At 34.1% G+C, this 20708-nt stretch overlaps 1 protein-coding gene across 16 annotated transcripts in view; it reads left to right on the top strand.

The window, feature by feature from the left end:
* Positions 1-20708, top strand: part of RYR2 (ryanodine receptor 2) — a 384087-nt gene that overhangs the window by 300948 nt on the left and 62431 nt on the right. For 9 of the 16 annotated variants that reach the window (XM_074537518.1, XM_074537520.1, XM_074537517.1 and 6 more), the window contains 13 exons: positions 189-249; positions 1928-2166; positions 4357-4438; positions 6489-6619; positions 8051-8371; positions 9738-9978; positions 10388-10475; positions 11511-11603; positions 11983-12153; positions 13129-13188; positions 17287-17421; positions 19062-19096; positions 20589-20702. In XM_074537518.1, coding sequence (XP_074393619.1) covers positions 189-249; positions 1928-2166; positions 4357-4438; positions 6489-6619; positions 8051-8371; positions 9738-9978; positions 10388-10475; positions 11511-11603; positions 11983-12153; positions 13129-13188; positions 17287-17421; positions 19062-19096; positions 20589-20702 — 1771 coding nt within the window. The remainder of the gene's footprint in view (positions 1-188; positions 250-1927; positions 2167-4356; positions 4439-6488; positions 6620-8050; positions 8372-9737; positions 9979-10387; positions 10476-11510; positions 11604-11982; positions 12154-13128; positions 13189-17286; positions 17422-19061; positions 19097-20588; positions 20703-20708) is intronic. The other 7 variants (XM_074537533.1, XM_074537522.1, XM_074537525.1 and 4 more) reach the window with 1 other exon arrangement.

Here is a 20708-nt window from a genome sequence, read left to right on the forward strand (position 1 = left end):
TGCATTTGTGTAAAGAAGGCTAAGACAAAAAACTGCATGTTCTTTAACATGAAATGATGCAAAAGTTCAGTTGCTCTTCTGCTATGTCATTTATTCTTTCATTAAATCCAGGGGTACAGTTAGCAGTGTGTCAATAAGTTACACGCTATGCTCAGCTTAATTGGTGGATAATTTTCCTCCCTCTCTAGGAAATGATGCAACATCAATAGTCAACTGTCTTCACATACTGGGACAGACTTTGGATGCAAGGTAACACTGATTATATTTTCTAAAGTACAAGGAAAATCATGGAACAGAGTAATTTTCAGTTACATTTGGGCTACCTGTGTAAGGCAACAAAATTTCAACACTTGAGAAGTTACAGTGCTGAAAAGAATTCCCATTGCAAAACAGGTCAATTACTAGGATTTGACAGAACAGTATTTATAGGTTGCACTTTAAATTTCATTATGGATCAGTGGTGTCCAGAAACTTCTGACTGTTACTTTGTGTAGTTTTAATCATGTGACTTTCTCAAAACCAAAATAAAGTTAGAAATATTTTATTATTTTCCTTACATTGTTTAATCAAAAAATTCAGGAGTTAAATGCACAGTAAATCTGTCTCATCGAGTGTCTTCTTTGCAAAATTAATTCAGGTTCTAATTTGAAAAAAGGCCAAACCCTTTGCCTAGAATTCAGTGCTACTTTTATGTTAAATTGAGCTGCTTGAGCTATTATTGTGAGGTTTATGGATGAGACAACATTGATATATTGGAGAGTAATGAGTTGCTTTTCATTTCCTGTAAAGTCAGCCATCTCTGCTGAGAGTTGATTTTTAGATTTTTGCATTTTTAAACAAAAAAATATATCTTAAACTGCCTCCATGGAAATTTTAAGGAAAATATTTTCACTTTGCATAAAATCTCAAAACAATTGTCTGTATTATGTGCATATAGTTCTCTTTCTCAATATCTTAGCAGTTGCTTTTATGGACAAGTTTTATATTCCACTTGCTAGAGGGTAGCATCATGATCATGGCCATTAATATGGCTCAGCTCTTGCATGGTATGCCTTTACTTTGCAATATCTTGGGGTTTTTGTCTTAAATTTTCCATGGTCCATGCAGTCACGGAGACAGAATACAGACACAAGTGAAGTTCACTAATTCAGCTCTGGGTAGAAATGTGAAAATAGCTCCAGATGGAGCTTAAGGAATTAATGGAGGTAACATGGAAATTTAAAGATATTGCTCTTGAAACTGTATATATCCACTCTTTAAAATAAACAGTCAGACTAAAATAGCTGGACTGCTTCTGAATTTACAAAAGAGCATCACCTCAATTTATTTCACACATGCCTAAACAGATAATTTCTTTAAACAAAGGATCTTTGTAATTGAGCTAGTTAATCATATAAGGTAATAATTCTCCTGGATTGCATCTTTACATTGTTGATCAGTTGTGCTATAGTTACATAATAAATGCATTTATTGATTGATTCATTTGATTTTATCATATATGGTTGTTTTTAGTAATTCCTTTCTCATGCCATTGTTCTGGAGATAAAAATGTAACTGCTTTAATTAGGAAGATTTTCTGACTTTCTATCTTGAGACAGTTCTTCTCTTTCTAGAGTCAGAAATCACAGACTTAGTAATTCTTATTTTTGTTCTGCAGTTTTTGGGTTTTTCCTCTCTGAAGGAAAATAAATTCCGAAGGACCATTTGCTTGGCAGGAAAACAGAGAAAGTATCCTTGTGTTCTGCAGGATACCTGTGAAACTTGTTTTCAGTCAGTTATTCTGCTCTGAGGAGATTTTACAATGTTAAAAGATGAAATATTTTTCTTCAGATCTCAATTATCTATTTCATATAATCCAAGACTAAGCTTTCTTCCATGCTTGTATAACATAATATTCTTTTTCATTCTTTTTGCATGATATAAATAGGACTGTGATGAAGACTGGTCTGGAATCTGTTAGGATGGCATTGAGAGCATTTTTGGACAATGCTGCTGAGGATCTGGAGAAAACTATGGAAAATCTTAAGCAAGGCCAGTTTACACACAGCAGAAACCAGCCAAAAGGAGTTACACAAATCATTAATTATACCACAGTTGCTCTCCTGCCAGTGCTATCTTCATTATTTGAGCATATTGGACAGCACCAGTTTGGGGAAGATTTGATATGTATGTATCATATTATCATATATATATATATGCAGAATGTCTATGCCATTAAAATATCTATAATGTCATGCAGTAAGCGTTACTAGACTCTCAATTCTATTAAAGAAGGACAAATCCTGTGTCATTTTGACAAAATTTTTATTGATTTAATCAAACATTTGCAACAATTGACCAAAAACAGTCTGCAGGTTTTAGTGGACTCTGAATAAATATTGAAGCAGATGTGTCCATGATTACAAAGTCAGAAGGATCAATTTTGTTTATAACTTTATCATATATCTACTGTGACTTTCTTCATGTGTGAGAATTCACTTTGTGTAAGTTACTTTGTCTTACTCCATCTGTAAATACTACAAGAATGCTGTTGCACCATCATACATGCACCTCAGTTCAGTTTAGAGGGGAATCTGGATGGCTTCTTAAATTCTGACAATTCTAGGGAAAAGGGAGAAGTGGAAGGAGATCCTGAAGGATTCAGACACCAGAGAAGGGAGTGTATATGAAAGTCTGGATGTAGGATTTCTGTAAGTGTTCATATTGTAGTGGATTCAATGGTCCTTTATTCCCCCGAACCAAAAATTTTGCAGCCAATTTTTTGCAGACTTTGCAGCCTGAGAACAAAAATTACATTTTATATATTTCAGGAACTCACAGAAGTATTACTGTCCAGATGGCACTAAAGGGGGAAATCCTACCCTGCATAGCTAACTCTGTGACTCAGTTATGAAAATCCATGAGAAGTACTTGGAGGAACAGAATACCGAGTTACATTTTTCTCTTTTTAGAACGTGTAAAAAGTATAATTTAAAGTAGCCTTAAAAGAACTCTTCAAAAATTTGGACTTGAATTCATGGATTTGAAAGTAATGAGATGTAAACATCCACTTATTTTATTGAGCTATTTCTGTAAAATTCCAGAGACTTTGATGGTATCCAGAAAAAGTAATTTGTTCATCATGAAGCACTTTTTCAGTCATCAATATGTTCATGCCTTGTATAATTTTTGGTCTCTGGTATCTCATGTTTGGGAATTTAATATTTAGCTTTGAATTCTTTATCACTTAGGTTGGTGTTCTTAATCAGCTATTCTACATACACTGGACTGGTGTAAAACACTAAATTTAGAATTCATGAACTGGGAAAGAATAATTATTTAAAATAGGGCCTATTTATGTTGTCTAGAGCACAGTGGAAAGACTAATTTTTCTTGCACACAACTTCTCTCTACATTTTGTTAAGAGTAAGATTTATCTTATTTGTACAAGCATCTTGACTTGGTGCTTGTACCTGAGAGTACTGGTTAGAGTATACTCCATGGGTGGGTCATGTGCCTCAGGTTGCTATTACAATGTAAAAAACACTGAACTCTTGAGATGATCTGAACTCAAATCACAGTACAATAAAGGGCCGGGCTTGTAGCTTTGATACAATATCTTGTAGGCTCTCCCAGCCCATGCAGTCTTACCCTGTTTTACTCACAATATTTCATTAATTGCATGTTGAGGGATGAAATTAGCATTGTAGGAGAGACTGCAAAAGATATCTCAGGCAAGAATGTATGGGAGTGTTGTCCTTCTTGATGGTACTTACGCTTGTTGCACTGTTACTGCAGAGTGCATTACAAAAGCATTTTTCCAAATAGTTGTTAAGGTTACTCTTACAGATTTATGACTGAATTACTTGATAATGTTAAAACATCTTTTGGTGAAGTATTCGTATGGAATGAATAATTATTTATTGTTTTTAATCCTTTGTAAGTTTAAAGTGTAAATTAAGTACATGCTATTATCTGCTATCAGTGCCTAAATGAAAAAAAAAAAATAAACTGTTATTAAAATAATTAAATATCTGTTTAACAGAATTGCCTTTATTTTGCACAGAGGTATTCTGTTTGTAAAGGTGTCATGTGTGAAGAGTTGGTATGCCATTAATTTTATAAAATTAATCTACTAGTGGAATAGGTTTACTATTTTACGTATTAACATGATATTTAAGTAAATGGAAATTTTGAGAAAAAGTATAACACTTGGACATCCAAAGACTTTGTTTTTAGTGGGTAATTTCTGTGGATTGCATTTGTTAGCTTAATATTTATAATTCCGTTATTATCTGAAGTAATTTATTTTAATTCTTTGGGAATGTATTGCAAAGAAAAATCTCTTTGTAAATATAGTTTTCTTCTTCTCTTTAGTGGAAGATGTTCAGGTCTCTTGTTACAGAATATTGGCCAGTTTATATGCTCTAGGAACCAGCAAGAGTATCTATGTTGAGAGGTAAGCAGGAAAATAATTCTTCTGGTTTTAATATTTGCATTTATATTTAGCATTATCAATTTTCAGTTCAGAAATTAATATAGAAGAGTATTATTGGAAAGCTATCTTGAAAGAAAATATAGATGTGCTCAGATGTTAAGTGGAATGCAAATCCATGTACTATAATATGTTTGAAATATTGCATTATTTGTTTTTCAAAATACTTTTCCTTATTAAAATAAAAATTAAAAATAATATTATCTGACTTTAAAATGAACAGCACTTGATTTAAGGGTTAACTAAAGTATTGTAAAATTATGTCATTCAGCTCGGGAGTTGTTATATTCTTCCATCTATAATGTGTAATTGTGATGTATATTTTTTTCTCATTACCCGAAATTTAATTTTGTCACTTGTAAAATGCTATTTGTTTTCTAGCTGTTACCCAGGTAAATGAGGCATTGCAATTGCTGTTTTATACATCTCTGTATCTGCTAACCTCCTTCCAAGTTGCATTTGGTCTTTGTAAGCCATGTTTGATCATAAAATAGAGACACCTAGAAAAATTCAAATTTTAAAACGAAAGAGTTGCACTGCAGTGGCTAGCACTGTTCTGAAGGCATCTAAACAGAATGCATTAATTTCAGATATTGGCAGCAGCACTCTAGGAAGTTCAGTGTCTAGGAAGTGACACTCTTGAGCAGATCCACCTGTGCATAACTCCAGAGCAGCCCTTGACCTACCCTTGCTTACTTGGTGGTGGTATCACAGGCAACTGTATGAAAAATTGTTGGAACCAAAATTTAAGTAAAGAAACACCCCAAATATGTGGAAAATCAGGTCTCCTTGATTTCATTAAGGACATAAAATTAATTTATTTTGCCGTTTGGCAAATAAAGGATATAGGATTTCTTTTGAAGACAAAATATATCAGTGTAACCAATAATTTTTGTGTATGATTGTCTGCCACCAAAATCAAAAATCATATGCTGTTCTCAGGTGTTTGATGGATGTATGTTGTGCTTATGAAGACCTAATGAAAAGGGGGAAAAAAGGAAGGAGAAAACAGTATGAGTGATAATGGGAATGAAGTTAGATTTAACAAAATCAAGTTTAATGAGTTAGATCTATAAAGAATAAAATCTTCAAGACCTAGATAAACTGTAGACCCAGGATGAACCTTGTTAAATCACAAGATCAGTTTTGAGGTATTTTTTTCCTTTTAACTTGAAATTTCATGTTTCTCCTGAGTTGAAATTCTCTTGAATTTCTGTCACATGTGTGATTTGGTCTCAGCTAGGGATTTCTCACCTTTCTAAATTCTGCTGTGATCAATTAAACTGAAAATTAGAAAGACTAATATAGCTGTCATGTGAAGAACCCAAGTGAAGTGACAGGGAGGGCATCACTTACTTCTTCCAAGAAACAAGCTTTTAAAAATTTTGACACACAAAGAATTTTGATTATCAAATAAATGTCATATAGTTGAAGATATTAAAGCAATGGCTTTGTGAGAAAATTTCAGAGCTCTTGATCATTAGAAACAATTTTCCACTAACAGAAGAGCTTGACTTTCATACTAGACTAAGCATAAAAGTGATTATCATTATTTCTTAAGTGAAAGTGAAATATCACTTAGATAAAATGATAGTTGATTTTGTTCTCTTGTTCTATCTAGTAGCTTTTTCTTATTACTAGGGATTATACAGTCAGTAAAGTTTACAAGAAAGTAAAAGAACAGAAGGCATTTTTATAATTACTTTGGTCTCCCCTGTATGTTTTTCATTTTCTATAAGCTGTGTAGGCCACCTTTGAGATTTTATGTCTTTACATATAATTCATACATTAGCAGAGGGTTGCTAGACTTCTTTTCCAGTTACATGTTCTTGTGTTGATGATCCCAGTAATGTCGTGGCTTCTCTTTGAAATGCATTGATCTCAGAACACAACCCCAAGGTGTGGTCAGTCAGTACTTACCAGCTGACTCCACTGGTGGTCCCTTCCAACCTTACCCATTCTGTGGCTCTGTGATCAAGGACGTGTGTCACTAATGGTCTTTGTTAATTCACAGGCAACGATCAGCACTAGGAGAGTGCTTGGCTGCTTTCTCAGGGGCATTTCCAGTGGCTTTTTTGGAAACTCATTTGAACAAACATAATATCTACTCAATCTACAATACGAAGAATGCAAGAGATAGAGCAGGTATCTTCAGAAACTGACTTCATGGTTATGAAAACATGATTTCACTATAAACGCTGCTTGCCTTAAGATGTGTGATTTTGCATACATTTTATAATGCAAGAATTTTCTTGTAATTTCATGGATTAATTTATTTTCTAAATCTTTCTTTCTAAATCAATTTTCTAATCAATTTATTTTCTCAGTCTGGTAAAACTGATCATTATATGTTCCTAATGCTACTGATATGTTAATTTTGAGATACCATTCTCAAAATACCTCTTTGGAATTTAATTAATGAAGAGACTGCACATTTTTAGTACCTCAGATATTCTATATTTGATCATAAAATTAAGCATTCTTGTCAGGAGCTTTGGTTCCTCAGTTTATATAAACAGTTTTGGGTCCCTGAAACATGCTTGCAACTGAAGAAAAATGGCTTTGCTGTATTAATTGCATATTATGCCCTTATAAATTAAAAAACTAGCGGACTAGTATGTAGATTGGTTGTAATTTTGTTTGCCATAAAGGGCAGTACAGATGTTTTACAGTGACATTATGTATGTTTACTTTACATATATCTTTTTATTCCATTCTTGATGTCCACTCTACTGTCATGACTTTTAACAGAAATTTGAATGTTTTGTCCAAAATTGCATAATCTTTAAGGAGACTGTGTGATGTCAGTGTAAAATATATTTGCTCTAAATAGGAGAAGATACTGCTTGGCAAAAAAGACAACAAGGAGTTGTGGGATGCTGGTAGAGACACTTGTATTCACAAGTTGTAGGCTAAATTTTTTGCTCTATAGATACCTGTGTATGTCATGGTATGTGTCTGTATGTTAAACATTCAGGAGCTACAGATTGTGCTTGCAGAGATTTTTTTGTAGATGAAAGAAACTGCCGAAAAATCAAGGCAACTGCAGTGCCTTTTCAGAGGAAGGAACTAAAAATTCAAATGAATTTAAAAGTAAACATTTACAATCACATATTCATCTCTAGAATCAGTTTCTCAAATCTGCTCAATTTGTTAGGATAGGCAATGGTTTCTGCTCTATTAGAATTCCAGGTCTCACCTGATGCATTGTTGAGAGATATTTCATTGTATCAATTTGTTTTCTCAACAGCAAAACTTACACCGGAAGGGATTTTGAAATTTAAGGTTTATTTTGTATATAGAAAACTGCATCTGATTTCTATGAATTCATTCCACAATATTTACATTGTTGAAGGTTTCACATAGAAATTTTAATTACAGAACCGTTCATATAAACAGTTTATTGCTCAACAGTATGAAAGGATGTGTTTTTTATTGTTGTGTTGGGTATGTTTCCTTTGTATCACAAGGATGCAAATGTAAACAGAAAAGAGAAGTTGTATTGAATAGCAGCTGAAGAGAATTGTTCTCCTTTTATGACCTAGTTTATTGACATTTGGTATTTTTTTTCAACAGTTCTCAATTTGCCAACTAGTGTAGAAGAGGTTTGCCCAAACATTCCTTCCTTGATGAAGCTGATGGAAGAAATAGTGGAACTGGCAGAATCCGGTATTCGTTACACACAAATGCCACATATCATGGAAGTCATACTGCCCATGCTGTGTAGTTACATGTCACACTGGTGGGAGCATGGGCCTGAGAACAATCCTGACAAGGCTGAAATGTGTTGCACAGCCTTGACGTCAGAGCACATGAACACTCTGTTGGGTAACATATTGAAAATCATCTATAACAACCTTGGTATTGATGAAGGAGCCTGGATGAAGAGGTTAGCAGGTAAGATGTGAAAATAAATCAACTATCAAACAAATGTGTGTATATATTCAGAATGTATATACACACACAGAGACTTTGAATCTCTCTGTATTTTCCCTGTTAAAGCTGGAATAGAAGAACACTCATATTTTTACATTTTTAAACAATATAGATCTGGATGAACCAGAAATACCAAGTATAAAGAAAAAACAGTGTAAGCAGTATGCTTTAATCTCTCTATAAGTAATGTAGGAACTACATTAGAACATTTCTTTTTCCACAGAATATACACATGTGCCTTTTGCAGTATATTAAATTCAAGGACTGTAGTATTTTAGCCCCATTTTCATTACATAGCAAATTTTAATTTGCAGGCATTATACAGTTCCTTACTATTCTGTATGAGTGCTGGATCCTTAAAACCTGGGTTTGAAGGCATATATCTAACATATATTCATTACAAAGAAATGTTGAAATTCTCATGTCATTTTAGTAATAGTTACATTGACTATCATCTGGTGAACACTTGAAATTAATTTTAAAACACTTTAATTCTCAGTGTTACAATCTCTGAGGAAAAGTCACTTCAGTGGTGTGCATTCAATTTTTCAATTAGACTTACTTATGACTTTCCAGTATTTACTGTAGTAGTAATTTTATTCATGGCAGCATTCAGAATGCCTAGTGTTTTGAGAATTAGCAATGTAATGCACTCTAAGAATAGGTGGCAACTGCCTAAAATTCTGTATAATTTAATCAGTATGTTACAAATGGTTTGGTACCAATGGGTCCAGTTGAAGTGCTAATTTACATAACTGTTATTATGAGTAGGTTTTCAAAAATCTTGTGCTGACAAGTCTGAAATGAATCAGTTGAATCACTCCCATTTGTGTCTACATACAAGACTTAGTGTGCAGAAGAAATACAGGCAAGATGTTTCCAAGGGTTTTCAAGTAACCAGAGCATGCTTTCCAGCTCCCCTTTGCTCAAGCAAGGTTCAAAGCAGGAGCCAGCAGCTGAGAAAACTTGTGCATGCATTATGTAGCTATATTTGTATCCATCCATACCATTAAACAACTTTGGCATTGCTCAATAAAACTATGCAGTCAAATACCATGCTGACAGAATTCCAGTAAAGAGGTGTTTCAAGTTTTATGATCTTGCAGCCTTAGTCTGTGAAGTTGCAATTTCTGCCCTCAGACAAAGTGAATTGACTTCGTGAAATCCTGACCACATTTAATTCTTGGCAAAACTTCTGCTGATTTCAATGGGGGCAGGATTTGGCTCTGTAGCATAGAAGTAAGTTTCAAGAAAGCGGGAAAAGGTAAAAGATTTTAGTTATATTTTGTGGCCAGATATATATTATAATATTCATTGCCTTAAATAGTGTTTTCCCAGCCCATCATAAGTAAAGCGAAGCCACAGCTCTTAAAGACACACTTCCTTCCACTGATGGATAAACTAAAGAAAAAGGCAGCAGTGGTTGTATCGGATGAAGAACATCTAAGAGCAGAAGGCAGAGGTGACATGTCGGAGGCTGAACTGCTCATCCTAGATGAGTTCACCACTTTGGCACGGGACCTCTATGCCTTCTACCCTTTGTTGATTAGATTTGTGGACTATAACAGGTATGTGGAGAGGAATAGGTCAATAAATCTCATAAAACCTTCCTTTTTATTGATACCGCCTCTTGTCCCTTGATGTGCCTAGCACTGAATTAAAGTGGCTTTTACTCAGTCTGACAATCTTGCAGTTGCTCAAGCTAATGCTTTCTGACTTTTAGGAGGAGCTGGGGGCTTTTTGAGAAGAAAACAAAACAAAATTTCAGTCCAGATCTATTGGATTAGAATTAGGATTGATATTAAAGGACTGTAAGGGTTTGAAATAGGGCATCAAAAAGCCACTGCTACCAGAAAGGATTAAAAGCATATATTATTGGTTTTGTTGATTTGTATCCTTGTGAAATGTTGAAAAGTGATTTCAAAGCATTAAGACAATGAGGATTATCCCCTTTTTCACCTTTTTACCAAATTTTAGGGCAAAATGGCTCAAAGAGCCCAATCCTGAAGCAGAAGAGTTGTTCCGCATGGTGGCTGAGGTTTTCATTTACTGGTCAAAATCTCATGTAAGTAATTCCTTGGTAAATACTTTTTTTTTAATGAGGCTTATTAATAGGTAGATCAGTTATTTAGTGGTTGTATTTGTCAAACACATTTAACAACAAATGAAACTGCAGATGGGAAGATATTAATGAGTCATATTTCTAATACTTTTGAAATTGCAGAGAAAATAAGATAATTGGATAGGTTTTTTGTAACATAGTAAATTGATTAAAGATATTTTTCTTACAGATTCTAGTTTGTAATTTGGGATTTTTTTAATGTGTTAAACTCATTGCATTTTGTATCCTTACCATTTTTTTCTTTTCAATTATTTTAACCTCATAGCCTTTTTGTAATCACACCTAGTAAATACTGATACTTCTTAAGTAAAATCTGATTCAGTGAATACTGGAGCACAAAGAATTAAAAACCCAAAAGAATCAAATTGCTTTAAGGCATTGGATCTTTGTATGGACTCTTGTCTATATGAAATATCTTTATTTGCTATAGTTTCAATTGTCTCATGTCTGGGGAACATGATTCCTTAAAACTTCAGTACTTGTGCCTGAATTTGGATGTAAGATTTATTATAAACAACACTGTGCACAAAAAGTGATTACACTGTAGGTGGATGCCAGATAATGAAATCACCTGTGTATTTATAATTACAATATTTTATTTAAGTATTTTCTTGTGTACCTGAATATAGTGGAAGGTTATAATGGGGAAAAATGAATTATTGATTTATTAGTTAGGGAAAACATGTACAATATTTTTATATTGAATTGGAGGAGGGGTGAGATCTTTATCATGTCTTTTTCATAGCTAGAGAAACATTTCCTTCTCTCTATCACGGAGAAAATCCCCAAACATAGACTACCTGAGTTATGCAATGTAAACGAAGCTGAAATTCAAGGACATTGTTGATCATCTGTTAATTTTTACTGCCCTTGTCTTGTGAATTTTACAGATTTCTACTTAATTTGTACTTTTATTTAAAGTATGTTTAGATAGAGGACTCATATAAATGCTTCTAACTGAGATTTGTATATTTTCAGAATTTCAAAAGGGAAGAGCAGAACTTTGTGGTACAAAATGAAATCAACAACATGTCTTTTCTTATCAGTGACACCAAATCTAAGATGTCTAAGGTAATCATATAATCATATAGTGTAATCATATTTTTATCTTTGTGAAGGGAAGGAGTAACCAAGATTCCAGAGAGGCAGCTTTTATTTTTTAAATTTTTTTTGTTTGATTTTTTTAGGGGAGGGGATTTGCTTTAGGTTTTGGTTTTTTGTCTGGTGAAGAAATCTATTGAAAACACTGGGTTGAGACGCAAAACGCAGTCATTTGAGTAGCACATTGCAAAATATTGGCAGTGTTAAAATGCCAGTTCCCCTGGATGAGGTCACACCTGTACAGGTAATAAGGAAATTGTCAAACCAGTGACAAGTACAAAGTTGCTAGTAGAATTCTTTTATTTGGTATTGGATTTGGTGTCTTTTTAATCTTTACTTTATTCTGCAGGCAGCAGTTTCTGACCAGGAAAGGAAGAAGATGAAGCGAAAAGGTGACCGCTACTCTATGCAGACCTCTCTCATTGTGGCAGCACTGAAGAGATTGCTTCCAATAGGCCTAAACATTTGTGCTCCTGGAGACCAGGAGCTAATTGCACTGGCCAAAAATCGTTTTAGCATGGTAGGTGCTCTTTTGCACTTTTAAAAGTTCAAAATATTTAGTAATCTAATTTTTTTAGTATTTCACCCTGTGTTCATTCTTACAGCGTGATGGAGAGAATCAAGATTATAATTCTGTTTTATAAGGGCACAGTGGGTGATTATGGTTGATATCTCCATACTTTCCTCATGGCTTAAAACATTTCAATTTGAACATACTTATGATCAGTATGGATGTATTTCAGAATGATCAGGATATGAACAGAGATAGCATTCAGTAGTTGAACTAGTTATTTCTTCCTCTTAATGTTTAATGCAAAATAGTGTTTTTTATAGTTTTATGAAGGTTGAATTTGTTTGGAGTTGATCTCTAAAGTCTTTTCTAATCTAGTCGGTTCTGTGACTCTCATAAAATTAAATACTAGCTGTTTCCTAACTTCTGTGCCCAGTATAACTAATTCCTTTTAATCACTCTCATGTGAATGAAAGAATTTCTGTAGGGATAGACTGTTTGAGAAGTGATTCTTTTGGGTATATACTCACAGTGCAATACTTTGATTTTAATTTGGAATATACTCCTTTTCTCAAGCTATAATACTTAATACACTCTAGGGAGTTATAAGACCATTGGACTACTGAACTGAATCCTATAAAGGATGCTATGAAAGAGCTCTGCAAAAAAAGAGAACTCAAATCATAAAAGGCTGTGTTCATGTTATTGACTTGATTTGGTCAAACTTTCTGTCTATGTATGTTAGCAATTTGAATTCAGGCTCACATTTAGTGTGTTGCTGTGAACAAATATGTATGATGCCATCCAGTACTTGATCCTGCAAGCTTGGTTAAGAAAAGGTTTGTCTCTGATATATTTCTCAATCTTTCACATTGTCAGTTTCATGCATCATCTTATGAAGCCCAAGGTTGATATTTATATGAATCATAATGTTTCCTAATTACCTTCCATTCTTAATTTATATGATTTGTAATCTATTGGCAGAAAGACACTGAAGATGAAGTACGAGATGTCATCCGTAGTAATCTTCACCTTCAGGGCAAGGTAATCTATGTGCAGTTTTTAAATTTGATTTTTCTTCCTTTGAATTCATTTGTCGGCGCTGTATAATGGCAACCTGCCTTGGTTCATTAGGATAACTTGTAGTCCCTTATTCTCTTCTGTCAAGTAACTTGTTAATATTAACTATTAAATGTTAGGTCTTTAATGTGTGTTTACGTGCACTGTATACAATGATATATGGCCCTTCAAATCTGTCTCCATTCACACCATTAATACGAAATTGGACATGCAAGGAAGTTCTATCACTGTTTAAACTGCACCTACTCGTATTTGAGATAAAGTCTGCAAAATGCTCAAAGTTACTTAGTATCAAGTTGAAGTGTAAATGAAAAGAAAGCTGCCATTTTGACATACTCTGTAAAGTCAAAAATCTCCAGTTTTCTCAGTTTGGTTCCTGCTTTTCAGCCCTGGGAAAATAAGGCATTTTAGGAAAAAGTATAGATTTCTGTTACTGAATTCCAATTAATGCCAGGTGAATAGCTTTAGGGGAAAAGTCTTGAAATGGCCAGCATAATGGAACTGTTTTATTAATGCTTCAAATAAAGAAAAAGAAGACAGAATATGGAAGTGTAATAAAATTATGCATGTGTCTCTGCTACTGAAGAAAGATGGAATCGTACCAATGGATCTTGCTTTACTTAGGATTGTCCTCTACCTCCTCCCCCTTCCCCATCTTTTATTCAACTCAAGAGAAAACCAAACTATTGTTTTTTGTGCTTATTAAAAGGTCACAGAAGAGTAAATATGATTAGAAAATCTGATCTTTTTTTTCTGAACTGTTATTTAAGAATCATTTAGAAGTCTAGATTCCACTACAATCAGTCCATGGCAGTAATAATTTTTTTTTGATGAGCTGGTAGTGGGATGGTTCTTCCTGAATAATATGTGAAGATTAATTTTCTTCTGTCACATTTTCCATATGTCTCTGTCATGTTAACGACAAAAGTGTTTATTTCAGTAGCTTTAAATTATAGGGTTTGCACATGGAAAAGTTTACTCAAAAGCAAAAAATTTGGTTAAATCCTAAAACCATGAAATACTTATCCTTATATAGCAAATATTGTTATATACTGAGAAGCAGAAAACAAGCAGGCAAAGTACTAGGAAGAAAGCAGTGTTTCTGAATATCTTAATGAGCAACAGTACTTAAACAATGTGATTGCCATGAACATAAAACCTTTGAACATGAGGTGATTTTGTGTATAAACTTCAGTACTGTTTTCTTAGTGACAGTGATAGATATTTCTGTTCTGGCATTTTCAGTATGTGCACATTTTAATTTTATGAGCCATGCAGTTACAAGTCTTGCCTAGGATTTCATGTTGCTGTTTAGCATTTACCCTCCTGTTTTAACTTCAGTTTCTGTTTTGTTTCTTCAGTGATATGTTCTGCTGTTTAGAAATTTCTGTCTGTTACTCCTTTGTTGCTGGAAGTCATGATACATCCTAATGCCTTGGTCTGTGCTTTCTCTTCAGAGGCTTCCTATGCTTCAATTAAAATGTTGTGCTTGTTTAGTAACTTACATCTTCTGTTTATACTACATGAGAACAAAATTTCTTTTAAATTTCTTAGATTGGTGCAATTTCACAGTGCCTTGATAATTAAGACAAAAGTAATTTTAGCTAATCCAAAATCCACACTGTTGGATTTTCCAATTGTAAACTTTTCATGAGTGACTGTAGAAGTTCCTATTTTTGAATGAATTCCCAGTGGAAGATGAAAATCTGAAAGAGAACGACATAAAACATAGATAACAAAGCTAAACTGCTGCTGTAGTTAGCTTTATTTTACAGCTGTTTACATATTGCTTTAATAACTTTTAAAAGCTCTGATTTAGACCTGTATGTGACAAGTAGTTAACTGCAGACAAAACGGTCATTTATCAGTGACACATTCTAGAGTTAACTCTAAATGTGTGTGGCTAGTTACTTAAAGTATAACATTTAAAGTTAAATTCAGTAATTATGTACAAATTACAATACAATTTATTCCATAATTCTCTGATGTCATTAGGATTCAGTCACTACACAGTCAAGATGATATTTCTTGTTACAAAAAATGATGCCATCATGCATAGACTACCCTTTTGTTGTCTAATTGAACCAGATATAATGGAATGAGGGCCAAATGGTCTTCTAAATTGAAATTATTATTTTCTACTATGAATTAATATGTAACTTAGTTATAGTGGTATTTGTGTAAAGTGGCTTTCAAAATATAGGAAAAATACTGCTTTTTGAAAGGCTGGTTTGCTTCCAACCATAGAAATATTCTTTCTTTAAATGGTGTTTGCTGTTAACCACTTCTTCTCACAGACACCTAACATTCTGTTATTTACATTTAAGAGCTAAAATGTAATTTATCTAGATTCCTTTTTGGAGTACTACACTGTTAAAGAATCATCCTTCAGAATCTTTAGCTATTAATTTTATGGCATCTGTTTCATGCATTTGTCTACCTTTGTCTACATTTGTCTTCACCCTGTTTCTGTCTTTCCTTTCCTTGCATGCCTGCATGCTGTTACTCAGTACCAAGCCTTTTATTTCAAGAAATTGATGATGAAACTTGCATTCATTTTGACATGGATGAAGCTCAAGTCACCAAAATCTTCTTCCAGCCATTCTAATTCACACCTTGAAATGCCAACTACTCATGCCCTTAGAAAACTACCTATACAAAAAAGCTGTACCTTGATAGAATGTGAGGAGTCCTCAGATCAAAAGACATCTCCACCTGTGATTAAAAAGTCTTTTGTGGACTATCCATTCATGATGATCCAGTCAAATGCTCAAACAAAGACTGTGGATGTGCCAGTTGTTAAGAAATGGAAAAGCCGAAAGGTGGAAGAAATGCCTGCAAAATGTGGCTTTCTAGGTTGTAATAAACTATTAATGAACGACTGTGTAAGTTTTTAATCATTCCTGGAACCTCAGTAAACCTTGTATCGTAATATATTTTGAGGAGGTGAATTAGCATTATTGTCTCAGGCACAAATTGAAATCTGGATTCACAAAGAAGTTTCAGACAAGTAAGTGTTGAATTCAAGCCCTAGAGAAATCTGTATGGTTTGGCCCCTGAGTTCTCTGGCCATCTGGGCCAGTGTGTCTGCAACAGCAGCTGCAGAATCAGGAATGATCACTGGCCACAGTTCTCAGTAAAATGGGTCATCAGTGTCATTGGCACGGTAAATGCTTGCAAAGTGTGTTGCATTAGTCTTGATCAGCAGAAGGACTGGGGAGACACAACAAATCTAAAAGAAAACACCGGTTGTAAAACAGAGAATTACAAGTTAATGAAGTAGAAAAAATGAAATGTAAAGAGAAAAACTTGATAGAAACCGTTTTTCTTCTTACCGTCCTTTATAATTTGTAGGCTGATAAGCAAATGCATCTGAATTTCAGTTTTCCAAATTAACTTCTAATTTTTTATCTATTAATCAGTAAAATGAGGATTTTCTAATGATTAAAGAAAAATTTTAAAATAGATGTAAATAATAGCAATACTACTAATTTCCATGACTGAAAACTAAATAATCCCAACTAATACAGCAACTCTTAGTGTTGTCTCATTTAATAATGGGAAAGGCAGTGTACTACATTATGTCTATGTACCTCATACTCATTACTTTTCCTCAAATACTATATTCATTGCTGGTGCCAGTGCTATTTGTTGACCAATGATTTTTTGCTATTTGTATGGTTATTAGTGTTTTAGTTCTGTGGGACACGTTACCCATAGAAACTGTGGATACGTCATCTCTGGAAGTATTCAAGGCTGAGTTGGACATGACTTTGAGAAATCTGCTCTCGTGGAAGGTGCCCTTGTGTATGGCAGAGGGGTTGGGTGTAGATGGCCTTAAAGTTGCCTTCCAACCCAAAACAATTTATGTTTTCTGGAAGCTCTTGCAAAGCATTGCACAAATTAGTCGTGTTCTCACAGTGTAATGGATACTGGATGGGTTATGTAAATGTGTAGGTTAGCCATATAAAGTGTTTCAGTTTACCTTTGAAGCTGTTTCTCTACTAGTTAAGCTGTTTGGAACATCTTGCCTTGGTGACATGTGAAATGTTTCTCCTGCAGCTTGAGGATCCCGCCATTAGATGGCAGATGGCACTTTACAAAGATTTGCCAAACAGGACTGAAGATTCCTCAGATCCAGAGAAGACTGTGGAAAGGGTCCTTGATATAGCTAATGTGCTGTTTCACCTGGAACAGGTTAGACACATTTTACCAATTTCATTGCTTATTAATCTAAATAAAAGTATTCACCCTTTCATTTGTACTTTCGCCTGCTGTATTTAATGTTATAATCTTTTTTCTTTCTTTTGATAGCTACTGTTTACATGCTTAATCCTGTGTTTTGTAGTCCAGTATTATGGTCATGTCTGTCTTGCAGTGTATTTGCAGCAGCTCCAACAATTTGTTTGGCCAATATGGAAAAGTCATATATTTCTTGCTGCATTCAAGAAACAGCAAAAGCAGGTTGGAGGAGTTATTTTTTTCTGAAAAACTCTGTCAGAAACTTTAAGTTGCTTCAGAATCTGGCAAAAAACTCTACTGTATTATTTAATGGTTTTTGCATTAATATATGAGCTTCCCATGTGGCCTGAACTACAGTAACTTTTACTTAAGTAATTATGTCTTTTATTTTGTGTCCTTTCCATATTTTTTAAAATATGAAGTTAAAAAATCTTCTATATGGATACAACTTACAGGTCAAAGACTAGTTGATAAGTTATTTTTGTGACTTTTCTTTGAATTATTAGCTATTATGCACTTTAGATTTATTATGTTTTTTCCTTTCTTTCCATTTAGTGAAAAAACAGGACATTAACTTGGAAGGTGTTCCTAATGGCAGACATGAATATAGCTGGTTGCAGACTATACGTTACAAACTATCTTCATATAAATATTACTAATTTTTTTTTTTTCTTTTCAAAGAACATTTGAAAATCCAAGGTTCTCTTGTATTCTCATTAGATTAGTTGGTTTCACTCAGAAAGTTTTGATATCCAATGTCAAGAAGTTTCCTCACTGTCAGGAACTCACTGGTTCAGTCAATTGGAACCTGAGAGATGTGTGATTGTGCTCTTATACACACTGCAGAAGGTGTGTGGGTGTGAATATGTGTATCCTGTCTGTTGCATCACACAACTCTTCTTCATATAGTTGGCCAGCCTTGATATGGATTTGCTTCAAGTTCAACAGCCTTACACAGTTTGGTAGAAGAGAATAAGGAGGAGTCACTAATTTTTACCTGTTGCTGAATATGCAGGGAGCAAGCAAAAAGGGATAGAAGTATGGAAGTAAATCCTTGTCAATCATGGTTTGCCTCTGAGAGAGAGCAAGAGAGGAGAATGGGTGCTGATTTGAAAGGATATAGGTTTGCTCTGAGGAAAGAAGACTAGAGAAAAGCTAGCAATATGAGGGGAGGGAGGGAAAGGTTCTCTCTTCTACCCTGGTTTTATCAAAGTTGACTGAGATGATCCAGCAATAGTACAGAACAGGATGGATTCCCATCCTGATCAACATTTATGATCAATACTTCTGATCAGACTTAAACAATGACTTGTTCACAAGTTTTCTGCCTTTTTTTTTTTATGGCTGCCTTGCACCTGTTTCTCAGGAGCTTTTGTTACTGAAATGGGAAATCTGGTGTCTTTAAAACTTAATGAGTATATGAGCACTGCATCTGTTTTTATGACAGTCTTGACTAATCCTTTTCTCTTTGCATACAAGTACTCTGTTCTCCATATATACTTTAAATGTTTTCTGTATTGCACCAGCAATGACCAGTCCATTCTTTGTGTTTTCTTTCCAAGCAGACCTAACTTCTTTGTTTTTACTGTTTTCAGAAATCTGCTTGCGTAGGCCGAGGCTATTTCTTTTGGGAAAGTATTGAGGATTTTATAATTGTTTGTGAAGATATTACTAATTACCTAACTTTCATATTTGGATTTGTCTGACTTTTAAATTAGTAGTGCTGGCACTTGTTTTCGTGACTGTAAACATGTTTGCATTGAATGTTTTTTTGTCCTTCCTCTTAAAAAATAATTTACTTTTCTATTTTAACTTCTAGAAAGAACCTATTTAAGATTGCTCCTATTTAATCTTACAAGTATAATTCTATATTTCACTGAATGGCAGTGTTTTTGTCTGTTTAATTAAATGTTCATTGTTTAACTATTAATATTTTTTTGTATTTCACTAAACTGGATAACCACATTTGGATTGAATTTTGAGTCTACATAAATATCAGAATTGTCACTGCATTTTTTTTATATAATGCTTGATTTTATTGCAAGGGAGAATTAGCAAGACTTTTGGGGTAGAAATGCTAAGTTCCACTGGCTTCTTGGATGCTGTTGTAACACAGAGGAGTGTAGGTGTTTGTAAAAGAAACAAACCACCCATGAAAAACCAAACCACCCCAAAGTTCAACTCCCCTTAACTCTACAACAGCTGCATGGGTTAAATCAAATTATATCATTTTTATGGAAGATGTGTGAAATAAATCACAGAGACTAAATAGGCTGTGAGAAAGGACTGATCTGTAGCACAGGCTGCAGTCATGGTTCCCAGTTATCCAGTCAGGCTATTTACAGATGTATGCAGGTGCTCTTCAGCACCACAGCAGTGATTTTCTTGGGATGGAAAAAAGAATAAAAGGTGGAAGAAGAAACCCCAAAGGCATAAAAGATAAAGATGGAGCACAGCCTATTTCATCTCATGCTACTGTAGAGCCAAGATGCAGAAAAAGAATATACTTTAAGACAGAGCTTTAGTTTTCTGAAATGTAGCTAAAGTGCTTTGAAATATTGATGTATATTCTGTGTGTGCTACTTCACAGTAAAGATTTAGTCTTAAGTCTTTGTACTTGACACTCTTTCCTGAAGTTACTTCCTTTCCATCGTAACTGATTATGTTATATTACAAATAAAAGATATTTTTGTATCCACGAAAATTTCTTTAAAAATATTGTCTGAGGCAATGTGAGTACAATTTACCTGTACATGTGTAAAGAGTTACACATAAAAGATGGAATGAAAGAAGGCTCTTTGCATTGAAAGTTAAGGCTTCCTGAGAGATGGCCTTATTGATGATAGTGTGCCATATAAAAGATAGCAAAAGCACAATGAAGTGAAAAAGAATATCTATATTGTACCAAGAAAAGGAGATTTTTGCTTTAAGTTTATTTTCTAAATTCTGATTCTGTGATTTCTCTGAATGCTTGAACTCTGTCTAGAACCTTTTTCTGATCTATTCTTCTTCTGTTGCTTTTCTACTTGATTTATCTGTTAACTAACATTTTTACTAATATTACTGTTTTCTGATGCTAGCGACATTGCCACATTATTTTTCCATGTGTATTTCATGTAACAGGTTGAGCATCCTCAGCGGTCCAAAAAAGCAGTGTGGCATAAGCTGCTGTCCAAACAGAGAAAAAGAGCAGTAGTGGCCTGCTTTAGAATGGCACCGTTGTATAATCTGCCAAGGTAAGG

The sequence above is a fragment of the Zonotrichia albicollis genome, chromosome 3 (assembly GCF_047830755.1).
Source record: "Zonotrichia albicollis isolate bZonAlb1 chromosome 3, bZonAlb1.hap1, whole genome shotgun sequence".
NCBI classification, from domain to species: domain Eukaryota; kingdom Metazoa; phylum Chordata; class Aves; order Passeriformes; family Passerellidae; genus Zonotrichia; species Zonotrichia albicollis.